We start from the raw sequence: 18,170 nt of genomic DNA, 5'->3' as shown, positions 1-18,170 counted from the left end.
GATTAAACACCTGGATTAAACACCTGGATTAGACACCTGGATTAATAATGTTCTTTACATTAAGCTGATATTTGCTCATTAAAACATAAACCTGTGGATCAGCCTGTACATTTAAACCAGGTGTTTTCACTAACAACATCTACCTGCTGGTTTAGTGATGAACACCTGCTGGACTGGCTCTTTACTTTATACACCTGGATTATTAAACACCTCTGGAAACAAGGATGGAGGGATTTATTATTTCTATGTAAAAATATTTGGCCCGAGGCGTCTAATGTTCAGAAGTTAAACCTGTATTTTAATCACAAACTGTTTTATTTTGTCACACGACTGCGGTTTTCACAAAGTGCTACAATAAACCACGACGTCTCTCACAAGAACCTGGAACAAAACCTTCATGAAAACCGTTTGCTGTAAACACCAGAGGAAAGCTTTTATTGTGAAACCTTAAGACAACAGTACGGTCACCGTGGAAACCAGACGGAACACGAGCAGACATGACCTTTGACCTGCAGCGTTTATAACCACAGAAGAAGAAAACAAGGGGCCCCCGCCGATCCGGGGTCAATAACAGTCCTGGAGCTGGAGCTCGTTGCCACGGCGACCGTCCCCCCTCACTTCTTGGCCGCCGTGGCCCGGCCTCGTTGCCACGGCGACCGTCCCCCCTCACTTCTTGGCCGCCGTGGCCGGGCCTCGTTGCCACGGCGACCGTCCCCCCTCACTTCTTGGCCGCCGTGGCCCGGCCTGGTTGCCACGGCGACCGTCCCCCCTCACTTCTTGGCCGCCGTGGCCCGGCCGCGGTTCAGCCGGTCCACCAGCAGCCGGTCGGAGGCGGAGCATCTGGACAGAACCGCCCCGATCTCCGCCTCGCTCCGCCGCTCGATGGCGGCGTCGGCCGCGCCCTCCAGGTCCCTGGAGAGGTGAGAGGGTGAGAGGGTGAACAGGTGAGAGGGTGAGACAGACTAAAACTCTCTACACCACAGACTAAAAAAAAAAACGTACGAAAAAACGTACGAAAAAACGCACGAAAAAACGCACGAAAAACTGTACGAAAAAAACGCACGAAAAAACGTACGAAAAAACGCACGAAAAAACGTACGAAAAAACGTACGAAAAAACGCCTCAAAAAAACGCCTCAAAAAAACGTACGAAAAAACGCACGAAAAACTGTACAAAAAAACGTACGAAAAACGCACGAAAAAACGTACGAAAAGACGTACGAAAAAACATACGAAAAAACGTACGAAAAAACGCACGAAAAAACCTACGAAAAAACGTACAAAAAAACGTACGAAAAACTGTACGAAAAACTGTACGAAAAAACGCACGAAAAAACGTACGAAAAAACGCACGAAAAATCAAAAACGCACGAAAAAAAGTACGAAAAAAAGTACGAAAAAACGTACGAAAAAACGTACGAAAAATCGTACGAAAAAACGCACGGAAAATCATACGAAAAAATGCACGAAAAAACGTATGAAAAATCGCAAACTCTCTACACCACAGACTAAAACTAAATACACCACAGACTAAAACTCTCTACACCACAGACTAAAACTCACTACACCACAGACTAAAACTCTCTACACCACAGACTAAAACTAAATACACCACAGACTAAAACTCTCTACACCACAGAATAAAACTCTCTACACCACAGACTAAAACTAAATACACCACAGACTAAAACTCTCTACACCACAGACTAAAACTCACTACACCACAGACTAAAACTCTCTACACCACAGACTAAAACTCTCTACACCACAGACTAAAACTCTCTACACCACAGACTAAAACTCACTACACCACAGACTAAAACTCTCTACACCACAGACTAAAACTCTCTACACCACAGACTAAAACTCTCTACACCACAGACTAAAACTCTCTACACCACAGACTAAAACTCTCTACACCACAGACTAAAACTCTCTACACCACAGACTAAAACTCTCTACACCACAGACTAAAACTCTCTACACCACAGACTAAAACTCTCTACACCACAGACTAAAACTAAATACACCACAGACTAAAACTCTCTACACCACAGACTAAAACTCTCTACACCACAGACTAAAACTCTCTACACCACAGACTAAAACTAAATACACCACAGACTAAAACTCCCTACACCACAGACTAAAACTCTCTACACCACAGACTAAAACTCTCTACACCTCAGACTAAAACTAAATACACCACAGACTAAAACTCTCTACACCACAGACTAAAACTCTCTACACCACAGACTAAAACTCTCTACACCACAGACTAAAACTAAATACACCACAGACTAAAACTCTCTACACCACAGACTAAAACTCTCTACACCACAGACTAAAACTCTCTACACCACAGACTAAAACTCTCTACACCACAGACTAAAACTCTCTACACCACAGACTAAAACTCTCTACACCACAGACTAAAACTCTCTACACCACAGACTAAAACTAAATACACCACAGACTAAAACTCTCTACACCACAGACTAAAACTCTCTACACCACAGACTAAAACTCTCTACACCACAGACTAAAACTAAATACACCACAGACTAAAACTCCCTACACCACAGACTAAAACTCTCTACACCACAGACTAAAACTCTCTACACCACAGACTAAAACTCTCTACACCACAGACTAAAACTAAATACACCACAGACTAAAACTCTCTACACCACAGACTAAAACTCTCTACACCACAGACTAAAACTCTCTACACCACAGACTAAAACTAAATACACCACAGACTAAAACTCTCTACACCTCAGACTAAAACTAAATACACCACAGACTAAAACTCTCTACACCACAGACTAAAACTCTCTACACCACAGACTAAAACTCTCTACACCACAGACTAAAACTAAATACACCACAGACTAAAACTCTCTACACCACAGACTAAAACTCTCTACACCACAGACTAAAACTCTCTACACCACAGACTAAAACTCTCTACACCACAGACTAAAACTCTCTACACCACAGACTAAAACTAAATACACCACAGACTAAAACTAAATACACCACAGACTAAAACTAAATACACCACAGACTAAAACTAAATACACCACAGACTGAAACTTACCCGACGGCCAGGTGAGCCTTGACCTTCTGCTCAGGTGTGACCTTCACCAGGTACTTCTTGGCTTCATACTTGTTGTTGAGCTTCATGCAAACCTCCACGAACGGCTGAGGAGACACAAAGGTCAGGTCAAAGGTCAGGTCAAACACCTGGGGAGGGGGCGGGGCCTCAGGTAAAACACCTGGGAGGGGGCGGGGCCTGATGAGGGGGCGGGGCCTCCTTACCAGGTAGCCAATGGGAGACTTCTTGCTCCTGGAGAACTTCTCTAGCTCCTCCCACTCCTCCTTCACCGCCAGAGACTTGAGCTTCAGCCACCAATACCTGCACAGGTGAGACAGGTGAGGACAGGTGAGACAGGTGAGACGGACAGGTGAGACGGACAGGTGAGACAGACAGGTGAGACAGGTGAGACAGACAGGTGAGACAGACAGGTGAGACAGGTGAGACGGACAGGTGAGACAGACAGGTGAGACAGACAGGTGAGACAGACAGGTGAGACAGGTGAGACAGACAGGTGAGACAGACAGGTGAGACAGACAGGTGAGACAGACAGGTGAGACAGGTGAGACAGACAGGTGAGACAGACAGGTGAGACAGACAGGTGAGACAGACAGGTGAGACAGGTGAGACAGACAGGTGAGACAGACAGGTGAGACAGGTGAGACGGACAGGTGAGACAGGTGAGACAGACAGGTGAGACAGACAGGTGAGACAGGTGAGACGGACAGGTGAGACAGACAGGTGAGACGGACAGGTGAGACAGGTGAGGGGGACAGGTGAAGCTGCTGCGTCACCTTTTGTCCGGGACCTTGAAGTCTCGGTAAAGCTGCTCCGCAGGTTTGTGGAGTCCTAGAGAAAACAGCGCCTCCATGGTGTCCTGGACAGGAAGTGACATCACAGTCATGGGAGGACAGGAAGTGACATCACAGTCAGGGGAGGACAGGAAGTGACATCACAGTCAGGGGAAGAGTTACAGCTACTTGAAGAGAAAATAATCCAGAAAAAGTCTGAAGGCTTTAGTTCCCACCGACCGGATGAAGGTCGGTGGCTGCTAGTGTTAGCCTCTAGGGTTAACACTAGCACGTAGCTGCATTAGCTGCCTGCTAGTGTTAGCCTGTTGTTAGCCTGTAGGGCTAACATTAGCTTGCAGGATTGTAACAGCATGCTAACTGTCATTTATCAGAAATAACCGCCAGGACAAGCGTTACCACGGTTACCACGGAAACCTTCTCCACTTTACACTAATAGAATCTGGGATGCAGAATCCCTCCCTCCTACCTGCAGGGACAGGCCCAGAAGCCCCGCCCCCTGAAGCCCCGCCCCCTCCTACCTGCAGGGACAGGCCCAGAAGCCCCGCCCCCCAGAAGCCCCGCCCCCCAGAAGACCCGCTCCCTACCTGCAGGGACAGGCCCAGAAGCCCCGCCCCCTTTTCATCATCCATTTTCCGCTGAAAACGAAGGAGCCGCATCTCGTCCTCCGTCGCCTGAAACAAACACCTTTGGTCAGAGGGGGACACTGGCAAGTGTGTGTGTGTGTGTGTGTGTGTGTATATGTGTATATGTATATGTGGCTATGTGTGTGTGTATATGTATGTGTGGCTATGTGTGTGTGTGTGTGTGTGTGTGTGTGTGTGTGTGTGTGTGTATATGTATATGTGGCTATGTGTGTGTGTGTGTGTGTGTGTGTATGTGTGTGTGTGTGTGTGTGTGGCTATGTGTGTGTGTGTATATGTATGTGTGGCTATGTGTGTGTGTGTATATGTATGTGTGGCTATGTGTGTGTGTGTGTGTGTGTGTGTATATGTGTGTGTGTGTGTGTGTGTGTGGCTATGTGTGTGTGTGTATATGTATGTGTGGCTATGTGTGTGTGTGTGTGTGTGTGTGTGTGTATATGTATGTGTGTGTGTGTGTGTGTGTGTGTGTGTGTGTGTGTGTGTGTGTGTATATGTATGTGTGGCTGTGTGTGTGTGTGTGTGTGTGTATATGTATGTGTGGCTATGTGTGTGTGTATATGTATGTGTGGCTATGTGTGTGTGTGGCTATGTGTGTGTGTGTGTGTATATATATGTATGTGTGTGTGTGTGTGTGTATATATGTATGTGTGTGTGTGTGTGTGTATATATGTATGTGTGTGTGTGTGTGTGTGTGTATATATGTATGTGTGTGTGTGTGTGTGTGTGTGGCTATGTGTGTGTGTGTATATGTATGTGTGGCTATGTGTGTGTGTGTGTGTGTGTGTGTATATGTATGTGTGGCTATGTGTGTGTGTGTGTGTGTGTGTGTGTGTGTGTGTGTGTGTGTATGTGTGGCTATGTGTGTGTGTGTGTGTGTGTGTGTGTGTGTGTGTATGTGTGGCTATGTGTGTGTGTGTGTGTGTGTGTGTGTGTATGTGTGGCTATGTGTGTGTGTGTGTGTGTGTGTGTGTGTGTGTGTGTATATGTATGTGTGGCTATGTGTGTGTGTATATGTATGTGTGGCTATGTGTGTGTGTATATGTATGTGTGGCTAAGTGTGTGTGTATGTGTAGTGTGTGTGTGTGTGTGTATATTTGTGTGTATATGTGTGTGTGTGTGTATGTACGTGTGTGTTGTGTGTGTATATGTGTGTGTGTGTGTGTGTATGTACGTGTGTGTTGTGTGTGTATATGCGTGTGTGTACCTTGGCGTTGAAGTCGTTCTTAGCTTTGTTATATTCGTCCACGGAGCTCTGCAGCGTCGCCAGCCGGCTCTCCAGCCTCTGAACAGGTGAGTGGGGGGGGGACACAGGTGAGTATCTCTGTGACCCAGGTACAGGTGCCCCCCCCCCAGGTGACCCAGGTAACCCAGGTGACCCCCCCCCCCAGGGCAGTACAGGAACCCCCCCCAGGTGACCCTACCTGCTCCCTGTAGCTAGCAGACACGTAGTAGTTGGCCAGCTCCTGGTGGTCGTCGTCCTGGTTGTAAAGATCCTTCAGGGTGTCCTGCTCCTGCAGCCGGCAGAACTGGAGACAGAGACACACCTGAAACACACCTGAAATACCTGCTGACAGGTACACACACCTGCACACACCTGGACCTGGACCTGCAGGTGAGGCAGGTCCAGGTCCAGGTGCAGGTCCAGGTCCTTCAGCGTGTCCTGCTCCTGCAGCCGGCAGAACTGGAGACAGACACACCTGCTGACACACCTGTAATACCTGCTGACAGGTACACACACCTGCAGACACCTGGACCTGGACCTGGACCTGAAGGTGAGGCAGGTTCAGGTCCAGGTGCAGGTCCAGGTCCTTCAGCGTGTCCTGCTCCTGCAGCCGGCAGAACTGGAGACAGACACACCTGCTGACACACCTGTAATACCTGCTGACAGGTACACACACCTGGACCTGGACAGGTGAGGCAGGTAACTCACCTGTCGGTAGAGACTCACCTGGACAGGTAACTCACCTGGACAGGTAACTCACCTGTCGGTACAGACTCAGCGCCACCGGCTGGTTCCTCAGGGTCATGAAGAAATCTCCCCGATTCATCTCGTTCTTCAGGTACGTCACCACCGTGTAAACTGTTCAGAGAGACATCAGCTGTTACCTGAGGGCCCGGGAGGGAGGGAGGGGGCGGGGCTTAAAGCAGGTAGGGGTGGGGCCTAACTCAGGTACGTCACCACAGTGTAAACTTTAGACATGGAGAGAGAGAGTAACCTGAGGGCCGGCAGGTGGGGGCGGGGCTAACACCCAGGGGGCGGGGCCTAACCCTAACTCACCCAGGTCCGTGTCTCCACTCTCCACAGCTTTACTCAGAGCAGGTAGGGGGCGGGGCCTAACACAGGTAGGGGGCGGGGCTAACTCACCCAGGTCCGTGTCTCCACTCTCCACAGCTTTACTCAGAGCAGGTAGGGGGCGGGGCCTAACACAGGTAGGGGGCGGGGCTAACTCACCCAGGTCCGTGTCTCCACTCTCCACAGCTTTACTCAGAGCAGGTAGGGGGCGGGGCCTAACACAGGTAGGGGGCGGGGCTAACTCACCCAGGTCCGTGTCTCCACTCTCCACAGCTTTACTCAGAGCAGGTAGGGGGCGGGGCCTAACTCAGGTAGGGGCGGGGCCTCATACAGGTAGGGGCGGGGCCTAAATCAGGTAGGGGCGGGGCTAACACAGGTAGGGGGCGGGGCTAACTCACCCAGGTCCGTATCTCCACTCTCCACAGCTTTACTCAGGGCCAGCTGACTCCTCTTCATCTTCAGCAGCAGAGGAACCTGCTCAGCTGACCGGGCCTCAAAGTCCAGCAGCTGGAGACAGGTGGGGACAGGTAAACACAGGTACCGGTACCAGTACCAGTACCAGTCCAGGTAAACACACACTGACAGGTACAGGTAACAGCAGAGGAACCTGCTCTGCTGACCGGGCCTCAAAGTCCAGCAGCTGGAGACAGGTACAGGTGGGGACAGGTGGACAGGTAAATACAGGTACAGGTACCAGTACCAGTACCGGTACCTGTACTGGTACCAGTACAGGTAGGGGTAGGGTTAGGTACCAGTACCGGTACCAGTACAGGTACAGGTACAGGTACCAGTACCAGGACTTACCTTGATAGCCAGCTCGGTGCGTCCACACTCGTAAGCTTTAGCAGCACAGGTACCAGTACTGGTACCAGTTCCAGTACAGGTACCAGTACATGTAGGGTTAGGGTTTGGTACCTGTACCTGTACTGGTACCAGTACCAGTACCAGTACAGGTAAGATTATTACCTTGATAGCCAGCTCGGTGCGTCCACACTCATAAGCTTTAGCAGCGATGTGCGAGTACGAAACCCCGGGAGAATCTCCAACCTTCACACACACGGCTCGGGCTATCGCCTCGTCTGACAGGTCCTTCTGCTGCACCTGGACAGGTGAGAGACAGGTGAGGGACAGGTGAGGGACAGGTGAGAGACAGGTGAGAGACAGGTGAGAGACAGATACAGGTGAGAGACAGGTGAGGTCCTTCTGCTGCACCTGGGTAAGAAAACACTCCTCTGGATAAATACCTGGGGTATTAAATGTGTTACTTTAATAGATGCTAGCCTGGGGTTAGCCTGGGGTTAGCCTGCGGTTAGCCTGGGGTTAGCCTGGGGTTAGCCTGCGGTCTGGGACTAAAAGTAATGTTTAAAACGAGAGGAGGTTTCTATTGGAATGGGTTTTCGTCTAATGTTCATGACTGAAACTGTCTATTGAAAATGTTTCCAAATTGTGAAGTGAAGTTTCGATTGTTCACTAAATTGATCAGCGCTAAAACCAAACTGTCAAAACGGAAACTTATGAGCTGAAGGAAACTTAAGAAAGTTAAAAATAACCGGCTAAAATGACAAATACGTGGTTAAACTTAAACTTATTGCAAACCTAAAATTACTTCCAAAGACGCTTAGTCGACGGGAGACGTCCCTAAAACTAGGAAAAAAAAGATTGTGACAAAATATTGTGCGAAATAATGTACGGAACTTAAAAGATTAAAAATAAACTAATTTAAGGCTAAAAGCAAAACTGATCAGAACGTTCAAAATGGGACGAGTTTCCAGCAAGAGGAAAAGAAAGTTGCGAACCTGTAAAAGAATAAAGAGATGTGATTTGATGGGAGATTGGGAAGTGGAGGAAAAGGGGGGGATGCTGCAAAGCTGCAGCAGGGGCAAAGGTCATGGTGTGTGTGTGAAACAGCCGCAGCAGTGTGTGTGTAAGCGTGCTCTATGTTGCCTGTCTGGCTGCGCGTTCACGAGAAGCTGCATGAGAGAGGCTTGGTGCATCCTGAGTGGAAATGTCCTTTCATTTGGGGACTAGATGTCCGTGGGTTGAGTCTTGAATTTCCTTTCCGTTGACATTTTTGTTAAAATTATACAAATAACTGGCTTCTTTAAATGGTGTGGTCTGTGTCTGACGAGGGAGACTTTTTGTCTGCTGGACAACACAGGAGCTTTGGAGGCGAGTGTTTCAAGTGAGAAGCTCCCCCCATGAAGTCTTTTTGAATCATTCTAAGCCCTGAATGGAGGCGTAGTGACGTAGAATTGTCAAATGGGGTTAATTCACTGTTTGAATGGTTGCAGATTACTATTGTAATACTGTATTTGACCCGGATCATATGGAATGTAATTCTTGCCATTGCAAGTATGAGCTGTGCATGATTGGGTTGACTGTTACATGAGCGTGAAACATATCCGTCGTAAAATCACGTAAAGTCAGTGACATTTTACACAGAAAAAAAGGTGTATGGAGAAGAAACAAACCCATTGAGCAGTCCTTTGAGACTATTGTTTTACGTTGCAGGAGAGTTGCTGCACGGACAGTTTTGTGTGTGAGGCAGCCGAGCATGAACGGCCAGGACTGTTATGTGATTAACCGTTTTGTCTTTGGACCGTCATGTCATTAACTTGTGTGTTGTTACTTTAATAAAACCATAACCCAATTGGGTTGAAATAAGAACATTTTGAAATAAGAAATGTCTGTAGTCCTTGACTCAGGTAGGAGACAGAATTTAACAGGTTTTGCCACACTTAGTTCTAATCTAAAGGTGACGGCGGAGGGATCAGAGGGACAGAGAGATAACCGACCCTAGAGGATCATTAAGTGAGAGGTCAAGAAGTGGGAGAACCACTTATCTGGGAAGAGAAAAGGACATTTGGCTAAATAAAGGTGCTACTGTAACTTCAGAAGGCCTTTATGCTGCGAAACAAACCAGTACTTCCAGAAAACCTGTTCCCCCTGGTGGCTAAATTGAGCCATGGGGAGTCCCATGTCTCAACAGGAGGGAGGCAGGGTATAGTACACAAAATATTAAGGATTCAAATAACAGTACCTTGCAGGAGGGGGCAGGTACAGGTGAGCTACAGGTAAGGGGTGGGGCAGCTACCTTGCAGGAGGGGGCAGGTACAGTTGCGGTGGGGGGGCAGGTACAGCTACAGGTACAGGTGTGCAGGTACCTTGCAGGACGCCCAGTGCTTCAGGACTCGGCTGACTCCCTGGTAGTCCGGGATCTTCAGGTACCGACACACCTCTATGGCCAGAGGGTAGAACTGCCGGTACACCAACCTGGAAACAGGGGAGACAGGTGAGATAGGTGAGAGAGGTGAGAGACAGGTGAGACAGGGGAGACAGGGGAGGGGACAGGTGAGAGACAGGTGAGGGGACAGGTGAGACAAACAGACAGGTGTAAAGGGCGACTCACCTGTCGATCAGCACCTGCAGAGTCATCTGTTTGAACCTGAGATCAGAAGTGAAGGAAGACGTTTCCATGGAAACACCTGGAGACATTACTCCCATGATGCATTGCAGTAGAAGGATACTGAGAGTGCGTCAGCGGCATCCCCACGCCGGCGTCCCGGACGGCGTTCAGGACCCGCAGCTCCCGGCAGGTGGAGACGAAGTGGTCGGGAGGGAAGTCCGTCAGGAAACACTTCCCAAAGGAGGCGGCCTAGGGGGACGAGAGACCAGAAACCAGGTTAGAGTCTGGGTCAGGGTCTGGGTCAGGGACCAGGTCTAGACCAGAGACCAGAGACCGGAGACCGGGTCAGGGACCAGGTCTAGACCAGAAACTGGGTCAGGGCCTGGTTCTGAACCAACTTCCAATCTGGGTTAAGGAGGCTGACACCACCTCCACCTTTAAAACTAAACTTAAAACCTTTCTGTTTAGTAAAGCCTATAGTTAGTGTTTAGTAAACCTCTAGCTGGTGTTGGTAAATCTCTAGGTAGTGTAAACTCTAGTGTGTTAGAGTCAGTAGTCATAGTTGCAGCTATAGAACAAGACTATAATAGTTAGTCTCAAATATAGCTTGGTGGTAGATATGCTGCTATAGGCTTATGCTGCAGGGGGGACCGACATGATCCGCTGGGCGGTGCCTCTCACCCTTCTTCTCCTCTCCTCTTCCCTGCCTTTCTTCTCCATTTCCATTTTTATTTATTATAAATATCTCATAGCTATCGTTTTTGTCCATCGTTCCTGTAATTTCTTGTGCCGGCCCCCCTTTTTTCTCTTTTGTGCATGTTTGCAGGCCGGAGCCTCGGGAGCTGCATGCTGGCCTGCGGTCCCGGCCCCCGCCCCATCCCCGGTCACCGGTTGCTGCTTCCACCTGCCTGTGGAATAGAAGCTTTATAAATTAAATTGAATTGAATCCTCACCCTCATCAGGGCCTTCTGGGTGCTGGCGTCGTACTCGTGACCCGCCGCCTCCACACACTGATGGACAGCTTCTCCCAGAACGTCCTGGTCCTTGATCTCCCTCAGGTACTCGTCCGCCTTCTGGCTGGACTTCTGTAGGAGACAGAGACGGGGGGGTTAGGGGGACCTGGAGAACCTGGACCAGGTCCTGCAGGTCCTGAAGGTCCCCCAGGTCCTCCAGGACCAGGGTTAGGGGGACCCTCAGACCCGTACCTCGTACTCCCGGTGGGCCTCCAGCAGCAGGGCTCCGGGGGCCATGGAGGCGATCTTGAAGATGTCCTGGACCACCAGAGGAACCTCCTGCAGCAGCTCCTGGGTGGAGGATCCCAGGATCCGGACTCCGTCCAGCTCCCCGACCAGAACCGACGAGTCCTCCATGGGGAACCTGAGACCGGGTCAAGGATCTGACACCCTGGACCTGGAACTGCTCACCTGGACCCCCCTGGACCCTCCTGGACCTGGAACTGCTCACCTGGACCCCCCTGGACCCTCCTGGACCTGGAACTGCTCACCTGGACCCCCCTGGACCTGGAACCGCTCACCCAGGACCTGTAACCGCTCACCTGTCCCCAACAGCGGCGCGGCAACGGCGGCGCGGCAACGGCGGCGCGGCTACGGCGGCGCGGCTACGGCGGCGCGGCTACGGCGGCGCGGCTACGGCGGCGCGGCTACGGAGAACTCCCGTCTTAATCAAGACTTAGCGTGAGAGCTTGCGGGCGGGGGTTGAAGGTGCCCTTTCAACCCCTGCCCCTCAGCGAGATGTCGTATAAAGACGGAGACAGCCGGAAGTTCGGGTCAGAGTCAGCTGCGGGTCTAGTGCACGACGCCCAGCGGGTTTTCGGCGACTCTGCCAGGACTGTCCGGCTCTCCAGTCCTTCTGTGTCGAGGTAAGAGTTATCAAGGCCTAGCCCTGTGTAATTAGGGCCCGAGCACCTTCAGTGCGAAGGCCCTATTGTATCTGTAGGAATTCTTCGTATTATTATTTTTCTGACAAAAGGAAGGCCTTTTTTCCCCCTAAACGTGCCCAAAAAGTCACCAAATTTTGCACGCAAGCCAGTCCTGGTGATAAATTTGATATTTAATGGTTTACATTAATGGGCGTGGCAAAATGGCTCAACAGCGCCCCCCGGAAAACTTTTCTCTCTCTAAAGCGAGTGTGTGTGTGATTCATTTTTGCGCAGCTGACCACTCCCGAGCCTCTGCAAGCAGCAGTAAAGGATAGGTAGGTAGTAAAGGATACTGGATGGTGTCGTTACAAACTCCCACCACCAGCAGCAGCTTCTCCCCCCAGGACCTCACCTGTACCTGTACCAGGACCTGACCTGTACCTGTACCTGTCCCTGTACCTGCCCCCCCCAGGTGTAAAGGATACTGGATGGTGTCGGTACAAACTCCCACCACCAGCAGCAGCTCCCAGCTCCCCCCCCCCCCCGTACCTCACCTGTACCTGTACCTGTACCAGGACCTCACCTGCCCCCCCCTCCTCACCTGTACCTGTACCTGTACCTGTCCCCCCCCCCCCTCAAGGATACTGGATGGTGTCGTTACAAACTCCCACCACCAGCAGCAGCAGCTTCTCCCCCCTGGACCTCACCTGTACCTGTACCTGTACCTGTCCCCCCCCAGGTGTAAAGGATACTGGATGGTGTCGTTACAAACTCCTACCACCAGCAGCAGCTTCTCCCCCCTGGACCTCACCTGTACCTGTACCTGTACCTGTACCTGTACCTGCCCCCCCCCCCCTCACCTGTACCTGTCCCCCCCCCTCAAGGATACTGGATGGTGTCGTTACAAACTCCCACCACCAGCAGCAGCTTCTCCCCCCTGTACCTCACCTGTACCTGTACCTGTACCAGGACCTCACCTGTCCCCCCCCTCACCTGTACCTGTACCTGTCCCCCCCCCTCAAGGATACTGGATGGTGTCGTTACAAACTCCCACCACCAGCAGCAGCTTCTCCCCCCTGTACCTCACCTGTACCTGTACCTGTACCTGCCCCCCCCCGCCCCCCCCCCCCCCCCCCCCCCCCCTCACCTGTAGCTGTACCTGTCCCCCCCCAGGTGTAAAGGATACTGGATGGTGTCGTTACAAACTCCCACCACCAGCAGCAGCTTCTCCCCCCTGGACCTCACCTGTACCTGTACCTGTACCAGGACCTCACCTGTCCCCCCCCTCACCTGTACCTGTACCTGTACCTGCCCCCCCCCCCTCAAGGATACTGGATGGTGTCGTTACAAACTCCCACCACCAGCAGCAGCTTCTCCCACATCAGAACCACCGACGGCTGCTGGGACTTTGGTCTGCGGCACCTGAGGAGACAGACAGGTGAGACAGACAGGTGAGACAGGTGAGACAGACAGGTGAGACAGACAGGTGAGAGGACAGGTGAGACAGACAGGTGAGACAGACAGGTGAGACAGACAGGTGAGACAGACAGGTGAGACAGGTGAGACGGACAGGTGGACAGGTGAGACAGACAGGTGAGACAGACAGGTGAGACAGACAGGTGAGACAGGTGAGACGGACAGGTGGACAGGTGAGTCAGACAGGTGAGACAGACAGGTGAGACAGAGGGACAGGTGAGACAAGTGAGACAGGTAGGTGAGACAGACAGGTGAGACAGACAGGTGAGACAGAGGGACAGGTGAGACAAGTGAGACAGGTAGGTGAGACAGACAGGTGAGACAGACAGGTGAGACAGACAGGTGGACCAGCAGGTGGACCAGCAGGTGGACAGACAGACAGGTAAACCGGTCCCTACCAGGCCATCTGTTTGGGTTTTGTCGTCTTCTTGGTGTTCACCTCACTGAGTTTCTCCTAAAGAGGAAAAGAAATCAATCATCCCCACAGGTAACGACCCCCCCCCCCCCAGGTACTAACGACCCCCCCCCCCCCCAGGTACTAACCCCCCCCACACAGGTACGTGCTGCTCACCTGCAGGTTGGACAGACCCGTCCACAGGTGTCCCGTGTCCGTAAACAGAGCCAGGTATTTGTAGCTGAAGGAGACGGACATGTTTACGATACTGCCGGCATGAGGACTGAGTCCTGGAGGAACCTGGAGACACGGGACAGGTGGACAGGTGAGGGACAGGTGGACAGGTGGAAAGGTGAGAGGACAGGTGAGAGACAGGTTAGAGGACAGGTGAGAGACAGGTTAGAGGACAGGTGGACAGGGGAGAGGAGAGGATGTGAGGTTAATCAACCTTTAACCTTGTTTTTGTCCTTATGAAACTGTCACATGCTTTATTAACAGATGTTACAGCAGCCACTTCCTGATTTACTCAGGGTTTATGTCTGTTCTGGTGAATCTGTCTACTGTAGTGTCAGTATTCAATCACACATTATCACTTCCACCCATTGTCCACTGTTCACTGTCCATATACGGTCATTTCCTGTCAAGTTTCTCAATAAAAGCATCATGCAGGAGGAGGAACTTTGGGAAGCATTTGCTGTCGGGGGCTCTGGCCCTGTTGCTGTTGCTCTCCCCTCCTGCAGAAGTGGTTAAAACCATTCCAGGCCAGTCTCTGTGTTCCGAACTTATGTAATGTTAATTTAGACCTAACACAGGAGAGCAGACAGGTGAGCAGGTGAGGGACAGGTGAGGGACAGGTGCTCACCACGGCGGTGCAGGACGTGTTGTCCAGCACGAACAGGTCCGGTCCAACAGCCAGCAGGACTTTGGTCTGTCTGTCCTGAGTGAGGACGACCCAGCAGGACGGCTTCCCCTGCAGACCTGGGGACAGGTGGGGGACAGGTGGGGAACAGGTGGGGACAGGTGGGGGACAGGTGGGACCCGGGGAGAACCAGGTGAGGCAAGGTTGGAGATAGTGATGTGACGTACACTGAAGCCTGATTTATGGTTCCGTTACCCCAACGCAGAGCCTAAGCCGTAGGCTCTGCGTTGGTGTAACACAGCGGTCGGCAACCCAAAATGTTGAAAGAGCCGTATTGGACCAAAAACACAAAAACCAAATATGTCTGGAGCCGCAAAAAATGAAAAGTCTTGTATGTATAAGCCTTAGAATGAAGGCTAATGGCGAAATGTTGGGAAAAAAGTTGAAATGTCTAGAAAAAAGTCAAAATGTCGAGATTAATGTTGAAGTACAATCTCGAGAAAAAAGTGGAAATGTCGATAAAAAAGTCGAAATGTTGAGAAAAAAGTCGAAATTTGGGGAAAAAAGTGGAAATGTCGAGAAAAAAGTCAAAATTTCGAGAAAAAAGTGGAAATGTTGAGATTAAAAAGGAAAGGAAAAAAAAATAGAAAAAAGAAGAAAAAAGAGAAAAAAGGAAAAAAGAGAAAAAAAGGAAAAAAAATGTCAAACATTTGTGAAAAAGCTCCAGGAGCCACTAGGGCGGCACTAAAGAGCCCGATGCGGCTCTAGAGCCACGGGTTGCCGACCCCTGGTGTAACGGAACCATAAATCAGGCTTAACGCGCGCGCACTTGTCAGTTTGTTTTTCGCCTTTTCAACTGAGCAAAAACATAAACTGAGGGTGAAATGCTTATGCACCTTCGTAGATCCAGAACCCCCCAGGTGTCTGAAGACCCTGAACGTACCTGGGACCTCAGGTAACCTGCGGAGCTTCAGGTCCTCGATGTTGGTTGCCAGGGTGAAGCGGGAGGAGCCGGTTACTATGGCGATGCCGGTTCCGTAGGGAGAGTGGAACACCTTGGCCTCCAACACCTGAGACTGGACCACTTCCTGTTGGGGAGACACAAGGTGAGGACCCCAAACTCACATAGTTAATCACCTGTCCCCCACACTCACCTGTCCCCCAGGACTCACCTGTCCCCCACACTCACCTGTCCCATGCTGAAGTGTCTCTTGAAGGACCCAAACAGGTCGTAGATCAGGACAGATCCGTCCTCCTGGACACACAGCAGCTCATCGGTGACGGACCAGCCCAGGTGGACGACTGGACCGCTCTTCCACTGCAGGGACAGGTAAGACACAAGTAAGACAGGTGAAACACAGGTGGACGACCGGACCGCTCTTCCACTGCAGGGGACACAGGTGAGACACAGGTGAGACACAGGTGAGACAGGAGAGACACAGGTGAGACAGGAGAGACACAGGTGGTTGCAGGCGTCCAGCAGGACACAGGTGTCTACAGGTGTAATGGGACATTTTGGTATAACATAGTATGCTTTAAGACCGACTAATGCACAATCCTGTTTTCAGGTGAACATTCCTGTGCTCTGAATTTCTGTGGCAGGAAGAAATATCCACACAGTCGGGCCCGAGGTCGAGGACCTGAAGGATCTGCTTTCACAACGTGTCTGTGGAATTTACCGTCATGGTTGTCAGGGTGACATATATAGATATATATATATATATATATATATATATATATATATATATATATATATATATATATATATATATATCTACAGCCTTAGCGGTGCTACTCACCGGGAAGCTGGCGATGGCGACTCCGGCAGCAGAATAAATCTCCAGCTGAGGACGAGAGCTGGGAGATCGACGCTGGGGTTCCCTGAGGAGAGCTGGACACACAACCATGTTAGATCAATAACATAACGGTAAATCAATAACCTAACCTTTATCACCATTAGTTCCCTGAGGAGAGCTGGACACAAGACAATCAGACACAAGAGACGTCCTGGTCTACCTGGACATTTACTTCTTCCCTGAGGAGAGCTGGACACAACGATTTAGTGGTGGTTTTTATATTAAATCAATAACCTAACCTTTAATCAATAACCAGGGGCCTCATTTAAAATGGAGTGCGTAGGATTCATACTAAAAGTGCACGTACACTCAAAAGCCGAAAATGCCGGGCGCAAAATAAAATCTGGATCAATAAAACCGCGTGCACGCAGACTTGCACATAATGTTCTCTTTATAAATCACAGTCCAGCTGGAAGGCCTCGCAGCTGAATCCGCCTCATATCCCGCCCTCTACACGCCCACTTTTTACCATAAATGCATATGGATGAGCCCACTGAGCATGTGCAGTGGCTCCTGCAGCCTGTTTGGCTTCAGAATGAATGAGACGTATCCAGCCACCGTGACACTGAATTTCACTGAGATCTGAGATGGAGATGTTTAGGATGATGTGGAGGACAGGAAAACCACATTATTTAGTGGTCACAGTAAAAGTTAGAATAAGTATATAAACAGTATGAAATAAAGATAGTGAGTGGCAGCACGCCGTTGCATGGCGACGGGGGACCGTCACCATGACGACAGACTCACCTATGGGTCCTCCGTACGGAGCTGCAGCAACGAGACAGTCCCGGAGTCCGGCGGAGCTCCAGCTCATCTGGTACAGCTCCGTCTTCCTGAGGACAGATGAACACATGAACACATGAACACATGAACACATGAACCTGCTGGTGACCGGGTTCAGTTACCATGGCAACAGGCTCAGAATCTGATAAAAAAAACAGATATTTCCCCCTCTACAGAAACCAGGACTAGAGTAGTTCAGCTCATCATTCATCTCTACAACGAACCTCACATTAACTGATTGAAGCTTCAGGACCTGCTGGACCAGGTTCAGTTACCATGGAAACGGACTCAGATTCTGAGACCCTGACCAACACCTGAACCTCTTGGTCAGAGCTCACTGAACTAAAACATAAACTGTCAGTGGGTTCAGGTACCGGTTCAGGTACCGGTTCAGGTACCGGTTCTCCCGGGACAGACCCCGGTGTTGGTCTGGGTAAAACATTTAGTAAAATTATAATGCATACACTTTTTATATTTTTAATGTCAAACAAATCGAATATTAAACTAACTTAATGTTGGTCATTTATAATATAAGTTCTTAGATTAAGTGTATCATGCAGAAGCGTGGTTGATTCTGATAAATATCAACAAGTATACATGTATATGTACACATGTAATGTGTATATAAACATGTATACACACATGTATAAATGTTTATATCTCGGTTCGGCT

General features: G+C 50.2%; 1 protein-coding gene across 2 annotated transcripts; it reads right to left on the bottom strand.

The window, feature by feature from the left end:
- Positions 1-594: 594 nt before the first annotated feature.
- On the bottom strand, positions 595-17,546 carry vps16 (VPS16 core subunit of CORVET and HOPS complexes). Of its 2 annotated transcripts, XM_061716221.1 has the most exons (24): positions 17,463-17,546; positions 16,659-16,750; positions 16,049-16,177; positions 15,803-15,947; positions 14,863-14,978; positions 14,178-14,300; positions 14,005-14,060; positions 13,463-13,552; positions 11,457-11,628; positions 11,205-11,336; positions 10,373-10,500; positions 10,255-10,290; positions 10,010-10,118; positions 7,812-7,946; positions 7,453-7,485; positions 7,244-7,319; positions 6,535-6,632; positions 5,974-6,078; positions 5,757-5,834; positions 4,496-4,582; positions 3,894-3,976; positions 3,324-3,420; positions 3,103-3,206; positions 595-912 (listed from the first exon to the last, which is right to left on the bottom strand). In XM_061716221.1, the coding sequence occupies exons 1-24, from the start codon at positions 17,527-17,529 to the stop codon at positions 771-773; spliced, it is 2,433 nt and encodes an 810-aa protein (XP_061572205.1). In that variant the 5' UTR covers positions 17,530-17,546; the 3' UTR covers positions 595-770. The 2 variants fall into 2 exon arrangements, with proteins under 2 accessions (XP_061572205.1, XP_061572203.1); XM_061716219.1 differs by lacking the exon at positions 7,453-7,485 and having other exon boundaries at positions 7,244-7,352.
- Positions 17,547-18,170: the final 624 nt, after the last annotated feature.

Source organism: Cololabis saira, chromosome 24, assembly GCF_033807715.1.
Source record: "Cololabis saira isolate AMF1-May2022 chromosome 24, fColSai1.1, whole genome shotgun sequence".
In the NCBI taxonomy this organism is placed as follows: Eukaryota; Metazoa; Chordata; class Actinopteri; order Beloniformes; family Belonidae; genus Cololabis; species Cololabis saira.
This window is presented reverse-complemented; position numbering and strand designations above follow the sequence as displayed.

Bases quoted from the DNA above. Each gene is read 5' to 3' on its own strand.
- vps16 (XM_061716221.1), bottom strand. From the start codon at position 17,529: ATGAGCTGGAGCTCCGCCGGACTCCGGGACTGTCTCGTTGCTGCAGCT. The intron at 14,979-15,802 runs GTACGTTCAGGG...ACCTGTCCCCAG, and splicing joins CAGGTTACCTGAGGTCCCAG to GTCTGCAGGGGAAGCCGTCC. The intron at 14,301-14,862 runs GTGAGCACCTGT...CCGTGTCTCCAG, and splicing joins ACACGTCCTGCACCGCCGTG to GTTCCTCCAGGACTCAGTCC.